Consider the following 8,339-nt stretch of genomic DNA (forward strand, 5'->3'; position numbering starts at 1 on the left):
TGGGAATAAAAAACGTATTCCTCACTTCTGCCTCACTGGTGGCCAGCAGCGTCAGGTGAACTTGTCCTCAGCCAATGGGATTCGTTTCTAGCTCAAGCAGCCAATAGAATCCTCTCTGAAACAAACAAGCACTCGCTTGTTAGTACATAGTATCAATGATGAGGTCTCACTCTTGCATATTACCCGACCACCTTGTTGATGTTAAATGCTTTCTCCAAAGACTATATTCTGAGAGAGTGATTCCTCGCGTCAAGGTGTCTCGCACTCCAACAGCTCAAGGAGTTGTCTGCTACCCGAACGTCACGGCTACTCGGCGGGTTGCCTCCTTCCAGCAGAGCCGGCGATCTTTCCGGGGCTGCTACAGTCCTCCGCTGTCTCTTGGACCCAACGTTTGTCTGTCAGCCCCGTTAGAACGTGCGCCTGGGCCTCTGTTTTCTCTCAACGCCGTCAGCCGCTGCTAGCGGGGCGTTAGCCGGGCTGGCGCTAGCATGGCTGATAGAAAACTCAACCTAGTGGCGGAGGACCGGACAGCGAGGCTTGGGCACGATGAAAGTAAGTGAAGGTTGGGGGGGGAGAAAGGTTTCGATGTTCCTATAGAGGCCGTGTTAGTTTTTGGTGGGGTTTTTGTACCTCGTAGAAGTGAGTTAGTTACATTTGTGACTTTTATTAACTGTCTCTTGCTGGTGAGCACTTACTTGTACAGTTTTCTGTTTGTTGGTGTAATACTTCTACAAGTAGCGCAGCCGTGACATCGCGGAGGTGCTAATGCTAAAGTGCAAGTGACCAGGTGGTGACGTGGCCAGGTACTGCTCGTTGGAGAGGGGTCTCATTGCTGACATTACGCCCCTGGTTACACTACGCCACTATGCCTTGTAAGTGAGCGGAATGGGACCGGGGCCAAGTCTGTATTTCTGTAGTGCAGTCCAGTCTCGTGTAATGAGCGCTATCCACATTTTCCAGCAAACAAAATGACGGGTCGCGAGCAGACCCGTAATGTCTGGCAGACGCGAAAGACATGGAAGTACGGCACTGCAGTAATGCACTAAAAAGCAAGCCTACTTCCAGGCACAGGATGTAAATTAATCGATGACAGCATGATAAAGTTTTGGGGGCATAATAAATGAGTGATTTAACGTGATGTGTTTTTATTCATGTTGTGCTCATGAATGTTCTTTTCTCAATTTGCTGGATGATTATGGTTTTTGGTACATACCTGACGGTGACAAGATGGTTGTGTATTTGTTTGTGTATGTGTGTATCAGTGTCAGTGAACCACAAGCTGAAGTACATAAGTCTGGCAGTGCTGGTGGTCCAGAATGCGTCGCTTATCCTCAGCATCCAATACGTGCGCACATTGCCAGGCGAGGGCTTCCTGGCCACGTCAGCCGTGGTCATGGCGGAGGTCCTCAAGGTGTTGGCGTGTCTCCTCATTGTCCTGTTGCAGAAGAGATGTAAGTCTCATCTTTCACAATACCGGCATTGTTAAGATATTACAAAAATAAGTGTAAAAGAAAAACTAAATTCACCGATACATGCTGCAAAATCATTGCAGATTGTTTAATTTTTAATCTGACAAAATATAAAAACAGCAAACCCTCTAATATTTTACTGAAATAATTTGCTGATTTCTGACAAGTAATGAAACTAATTGTCTTGTTTGTTTGCGTGCGTGCGTGTGTGTATGTGTGCACACGTGGTCCATCAGTCAACGTAAAGGAGACGTTGTTGTTCCTGGTGGACACCATCTTCTTTCAATACAGGGACACGCTGAAGCTGTCTGTTCCATCTCTCATCTACACGCTACAAAACAACCTGCAATACATTGCCATCTCCAACCTGCCTGCTGCCACCTACCAGGTCACTATATTCATGTCCTACCACAAGACAAAGACTATCGCAAATGTTGTCATAACTGATAATAATTCATCTTCAGGCCTTATTTATGTTAGACTTAACCACCCTTTCAACATACAGACACAATTCATAGTAACGTTTAACAGTTTCCAAAATGGTCAGAATGAACGAGAGTATTCCCCACTACCTAACCAACCAGCTAGCTAACTAACTAACCTAACTGGACTGAACTCCTGAACTATTTATCCATCCGGAGGTGTTTTAATTAGGTTAGTAGGTGCAATATAATTTATGTGGCTGCTTCTTCTTCGTGTTTGGAGGCACTTGCGCGCTGCCTGCAGCACATATTGCGGGTTTACGTTCTGACTTTGTTTAGTTTGTCCTACATTTTTATCAAAGGCATTTTCTATTGACATCAATCATGTGTCACTTGTGATACATATCAATTGTGACTTATCTTCCATCCCCATCTCTGTAAAACATTGTTTCTTTTATAGTGTACTATTTGCGAAGGGTAGGTTCTGAGCCCTGCTGCAAGTATTAAAACATTATATGGGGTCATTGTTGTAATGAAACCATTTGGGGTCATGATTTCTCCAAAGACGAACATATTCAAATAATAGCTATACGTATTGTGTAATATTCCTAGTATTGCAAGAATGAAAGTGGTATTTTTGGGGTGGGGAGAAAAGTGGGCTAACTCTCGGTGATGATGCTGACTATGGTGGCTGGTTCTCAGGTGACGTACCAACTGAAGATCCTTACCACAGCGCTCTTCAGTGTGTTGATGCTGAAGAAGACTCTGTCCAAAGTGCAGTGGTTTTCACTACTGCTGCTCTTCGTTGGTGTCGCAATTGTGCAGGTAGGCGCCTCACAATGGAGGACTGAGTGCCAAAAATATTTAGTTCTCTCAGTAATTACTTTATAGACCTGCTTTGCATTGTTTTCCACTGTAATTTCCATTGTAATTTTATTCGTCAAACCTGCCCTTGAAAGTTTGTGGGCGAGGCTAAAGCTGGGCTAACTCAAATATTGTCTAAGCCACTGAAGTGGAAAAACTGCTTTGGCAAGCTTTAAACATGACAAATGACTAGAGGTGTCATGATGGGCGGTACTATCCGGCCCAACTTTCTTCACCACGTGGGTGTGTCCACTTGTTCATTTCAGGTCCAGCAGGGGGCCAGCAAGGAGACGGACAAAGCTAATCAGAACTATGTGGTAGGCCTGATGGCCGTGGTCATCAGCTGCCTGTCGTCGGGATTCGCCGGCGTCTACTTTGAGAAGATCCTGAAGGGGAGCTCGGCGTCTGTGTGGGTGCGCAACGTGCAGCTGGGCATCTTCGGCACTACGCTGGGCACGTTGGCGATGTGCTGGAACGACGGTGCCGCCGTAGCTCACCGCGGCCTCTTCTCGGGCTACACCTCCATGGTGTGGTGCGTCATCCTCAACCAGGCGTTTGGCGGCCTCCTGGTGGCCGTGGTGGTGAAGTACGCCGACAACATCCTGAAAGGCTTCGCCACCTCCTTCTCCATCATCATCTCCACCATCATGTCCATCTACCTGTTTGCTTTCCACGTGGACCCACTCTTTGCCGCCGGTGCTGGGCTAGTCATCAGCGCCGTCTACATGTACAGCCTCCCTAAATCGTCATCCAACCTCACTTCAACTTTCCCGACGTTGAGAACTGAGGAAGTCGCCAAGGTGGAGACCTTTCAGACAAAGTCAGTGGTGGTCAAGTGAGCCTTGAAATCCCCTCCTCTACTCTCTCTCTCACGGGCTGTGTTCAGAATCATTCACTCATTCCCTACTTCCAAATCGCAATTACTGTCTTGGTTAGGGACAGAGCCATGCTGCCCATCGCAAAAATGTGCGCGTGATTAACACCTACGCACAGACGTTTATAGTTGCTTGTAGATGCCGCATGATAGCGCCAAAGCAATACTTTTATATTCCGTTCGGTTGCAAATACAGGAGTTTTTAAGCTAATAACAGATGATCGTTTCCCAAAACAAAAATGTATCAAGTATTGGTGATACCATGAGTGTGAATCAAATTGTACATGTTCAGGGCAACACTGTTTTTTTTTTTTTTTTTTTCGTCACGACTACCGTGAGCTCGCCTGTGAAATTTCAGCTGTTGGTTGTCGTCAATGTTGGAGATTTACAACATACCACATCTTTCTCAGCTAGCGTAACTTTAATAATAGATATTCAACAAATCAAATGTAATGCATCATATTTGAAGTTGAGCACTTTATGTCCATCCGCGTTATGTGTTGCTCGACTACTAAATAGTCCTCCCAGGAATATGCAGAGAAATTGTTGATTGCGCAGAGAACAATTGTAAGTCGGCAGAGAGCAATTCTTGATTATGCAAGTATTAAGAAAGAAAAAAAACTTACAATGGCCAGTTTTAAAGCAAATTTATGGAATTACTAAGTGAGCTACGTCGAGGGCACGCTGAAGAGCAGGCATTCCCAACTTTTATGAAACTGAGAGCTGCTTCTTGGAAACGGATGATTGCGGAGGGCTTCTCATTTCATACACTTAAATAACATAGTTGCTCAAATATCCTTATGTCGTCTTCAATGCCAAATGATATTCAGCAAGGGGAAGACCGGGTCAGAAAAATGAGCACATTTTTATGCTTCAATTACCTTGATGGAAAGTACAACCAAGGCTGGCATGATTGGCATCTGTTCAACATTTTCAGATTCTGGACCTTTCTCGATTTCCAGCAAAATGGCCTTCAATGTGCACACTATCAGCCGATAAACCTGATACTGATACATTTATGCCAACCGGGGGAAACAATCACATCTGCCGAGTGTTGATTTGTCTGTGTGCGGCTTGAGCAAATCACATTTGATGGCCTGTGAATGTTTCTCACCATATTCGCAGGTGTATCAGGGGTGAGGCTGCATTGTATGCCCCCACGCCCACATGAGCGCAGCACACCCCCAGACACGCTAGACAAGACTTGGGCTGGCACAGAAATGTTTTTATGGGGGAGCGCCTGCCTACCAAAATTTGGGAACATTACATGGGAATTTGTGAGACTTAAGCAAGAATTTATTTACTTCATTGTAAGTTGGGTCTTCATAGGGAAAATATTGTGTTTGGGGAAATGTGAAAAGTGATATTTTTTCTTTTTTTTTTCTCTCTTTTTTTTAAAATCACAGCCTCTCCCCACTTACTTCCTATCTGCTTTTGACCTCTTGCCTAACATACTAAACGCACAAGAGCCAGAGAAGGAGCCTTTCATGGAGATTGAGCCCTTATTGATCACTGATTGTTGATGATCCTTTATGCACCAAGCGCTCGCCAAGGATCGATCGCTTGATGTTTGATCGGCTCGTTGGACTGAATAAAGAAAAATGTGCCGTCCTGTGTCGGCGGACCGAGAGTGGCCCGCCTGCGAACTTGAGACTGGTGCTTCTTCTCGTCTGAACGCAGCCATACAACCTTTGAGTCACGTGATTTGTGGCCGCAGCATCCGCGAACGTCAAGTCATCGCCGGCCGACCTCATGAAATACTCAGATTTGTGCCCTAATATTGATTGGCGGCCAGTCATTTGTTTAGAATGTGCCCTGACATTCCCTGGCAACTTTTGTCTATGTACCAGCAACCAGTCCACCGTTTGTATCTACCAAGATTGGCAACCAGTCCAAGGTCAGCTGCGAGAGTCTCCAGCTCACACATGACTCAAATGAATACCTCAAAAAATGAATCCATTGATAGATTGATAAATTATCCTATGACGCAAGTGAATGCCAAATGCGGTCTTGTGACTCAATTGTGTGGTCAACAGGAAGAACGTGTTCACACACTTTGGTGATGACTTTTTTTAATTGCCTTCCACTGGGCTCCTATTGTTATCCACAAAATGTGTAAAAAAAAAATTATGTGTGTAAACATTTTGCCACCAAAATTTGAGACAGTGCAACTGAAATGAATCCATTGATAGATTGATAAATTATCCTATGACGCAAGTGAATGCCAAATGCGGTTCCCTACTTATCAGCCCATTTATCAGTAACGTGGTGAAAATTCATCGGATAAATATTACTTTGCAAATCAATTTACAGTGCGCACCCCTGCAATTTCAGGTTGGGGGCAACAGTGTTTCTAGCAACAACAAGAGAAAGTTTGTCTGGAGCCGTATATGTGGGAAGTTGTGAAGATTAACGTTTCGGCAACGTTGAATGCTGCTTTGGGAATTTGTATCAATGAGTTTGTACTTAAATGATTTTTTAAAAAATATATGTAAATATATGTATTTCAAGTATAATGCGAGAATGCGGATTTGTATGTGGTTTACACCTTTGTTGTTAATGCTGGTGGAAGTAAAGACTGTATTCTGGCCCTTCCAGACCAGGTTTGACATACCACCAAGTTGCAATAAAAGTGTTGTTACCTACTAATATGTATTAACATCATGAAGTCCTGTATATTGATAGCCATCTTAATAAGGGGGAGAGTGAAGGAAGAACATGAGCACCCATTGAGTTTTGATGTTCTTGCTCGAAAACAAACAATATCAACTTCCCGGACTTGCTTACCTCCAGGGTTCTAACCATAAGCCTCTTCTTCCTCCTTCTCTTCCTCTTCATCTGTCTCCATCGTGCAGGTGCGACAGGAAGCGGAAAAGATTTTGAGACGGGAGCTGTCACTTACATGAGAACCACCCTCATCTAAATTTAAGCTTTTTTTTTTTCAATTTTAATTTAAAATGACTGGAAAATTAGCAACCCCGTGTCAAAGTAAAATTAAAAGTATTTTGTGTTTGTATGTTTGTACAGAGTGTGCCTACATGCGCGCGTGTCAATGGATCTGCGCAACGTATGTGCAATTTCATTTTTCGGCCGTAGGTGGCAGTAGCGATTAGAAACCCAATGTCCTGCGGAATGCATCTTAATGCTGCATTCAAGGAAAGTAGGAAGTCGGACTTTTCCGACTTCCAACTAACAGAAGTGCACAAGAACGCCCCTTATCTGGGAGGTCTGAGTTGCGAAGTCGTTTGAAAAAACAACCCCAACTACATTGTGACGTAACTGGACAATGGCGACTCCATGGAGACCCCGGTACATCCATTCATTTTCAACACTGCTTATCCTGTTCAGGGTCACCGGGGTGCCGGAGATTGTGCATGTGGGTGTGATTTGTTATTCGTCTCTACATGTGCCCTGGTACTAACTGGCGACCAGTTCAGGGGCTGCCTTTGGCCCGATGTCAGCTGGGCGAGACTCCAGCACCACCCGCAACCTTGAGCAGGATCATCGGATAGTGATTCCATTTCGCGCAGAATCATCCCTCTACCCCTGGTTTAAGAGTAGTTTCAATTTAGTGGGCGCTCGGGTTTCACATTTGGGTTCCAACCCTGTTGTTTTCTTTTTTTTTTTGCTTCCAAGGAGGGTTTCAAGCCAAGTTAAGATTTTAAACAGGGCATAAGGTTTAAAAGGCTAAAAGATACAGTTTGTGATTTCAAGCCCAGATTAGTGTTTAAGGTCAGGGCTAGGTTTAGTTTCAAGTTAGTTAGGGTTTCTTGTCCTCAATTAGGGTTTTGAACAAGGATTGGGGTTTTAACGAAGAGCCTCAAGTTAAAGTTAGGGTTTAAAGTTAGTTTTTTTAGGCCTGGGTCAAGGATTTCAACAAGGGCTAGGGTTTAAATCCAGACTTTGAGTTTCAAGTTTCGAAGAACCTCTTGCCATGTGAACAGTGCGCACGGTTGGAGTTTGCGTCTGTGTCCACTCGAGGGAGACAAAGACTTGATTAAGGACGGGGAAAACAAGCGCAATTAGTTATGACGTCTGCTGGTTGATGATGTGGTGGATAAAACATTTAACGTTTACCAAATTTTATTTATTGAAATCATAAACTTGATTCATATAACGCTCTTCACGGGACCATTAATGATGTTAAATTGATTGATTGATTGATTGATTGATACTTTATTGAAAAATTGAAAATGAAAGAAAAGCAACACTGTGTGTGCTAAAAAGTTTGCGTGTGCGTGTGTTTGTGTGTGCGTGTGTGTACTTTCTTTGTGCATGAGAGTGTGTAATTGTGTTCTCGTGGATGTCTGCGAGTGTTTGGTGTGCGTTTGAGCGCGCATTGGTGTTTGCCCACGTGTTTCTGTGTGCGAATGTTGTATGTTTGTTTGTGCTTGCGTCTATGTGTGCGTTATTTAAACATGCTCCACACCACGCATGATATTGTCCCGCCTGCATTCCCATTAATGAAGCTCATTCATTCATTCCAAGGGAGACCCCTACCTGTGACGTCAGACATAAAGCGGGGGCAGGCTTTGCACAGTGACGTCACCCTGAGCAGCATCCCCTTTAAAAGGCTCGCGCTGGACGCCCGGGCGCTCACAGGATCAGCAGCAGGATCAGCCAACCCCCACCGAGCGTGCGTTTGGTTCCATAAAGACGTGCGCGTTTCGGTGAAGATCCTCCACCAGCCACCCCGCTTGGACTGGAAAG

The 8,339-nt window shown here is 44.6% G+C and overlaps 1 protein-coding gene and 1 long non-coding RNA gene across 6 annotated transcripts; one reads left to right on the forward strand and one right to left on the reverse strand.

The window, feature by feature from the left end:
- The first annotated feature begins 112 nt into the window (after positions 1-112).
- On the forward strand, positions 113-6,645 carry slc35a2 (solute carrier family 35 member 2). Of its 5 annotated transcripts, none has more exons than XM_037278831.1 (7): positions 113-552; positions 736-872; positions 1,263-1,451; positions 1,706-1,857; positions 2,594-2,716; positions 3,022-3,575; positions 5,164-5,596. In XM_037278831.1, the coding sequence occupies exons 2-7, from the start codon at positions 866-868 to the stop codon at positions 5,201-5,203; spliced, it is 1,065 nt and encodes a 354-aa protein (XP_037134726.1). In that variant the 5' UTR covers positions 113-552; positions 736-865; the 3' UTR covers positions 5,204-5,596. The 5 variants fall into 5 exon arrangements, with proteins under 5 accessions (XP_037134726.1, XP_037134718.1, XP_037134708.1 ...); XM_037278823.1 differs by having other exon boundaries at positions 739-872; XM_037278813.1 differs by lacking the exon at positions 736-872 and having other exon boundaries at positions 114-552.
- Positions 1,126-8,264, reverse strand: LOC119138617. The gene is made up of 2 exons (XR_005101170.1): positions 8,130-8,264; positions 1,126-1,435 (listed from the first exon to the last, which is right to left on the reverse strand). It is a non-coding gene; the product is annotated as an uncharacterized LOC119138617 (long non-coding RNA).
- Between the last annotated feature and the right edge of the window lie 75 nt (positions 8,265-8,339).

This window comes from Syngnathus acus, chromosome 2 (assembly GCF_901709675.1).
Source record: "Syngnathus acus chromosome 2, fSynAcu1.2, whole genome shotgun sequence".
Taxonomy (NCBI): Eukaryota; Metazoa; Chordata; class Actinopteri; order Syngnathiformes; family Syngnathidae; genus Syngnathus; species Syngnathus acus.

Coding starts and splice junctions, on each gene's coding strand:
- slc35a2 (XM_037278795.1), top strand. CDS start 1,163: ATGAATGTTCTTTTCTCAATTTGCTGGATGATTATGGTTTTTGGTACA. Junction 1,452..1,705: donor TGTCCTGTTGCAGAAGAGAT/GTAAGTCTCATC, acceptor GTGGTCCATCAG/TCAACGTAAAGGAGACGTTG. Junction 3,576..5,163: donor GTGGAGACCTTTCAGACAAA/GTCAGTGGTGGT, acceptor ATGATCCTTTAT/GCACCAAGCGCTCGCCAAGG.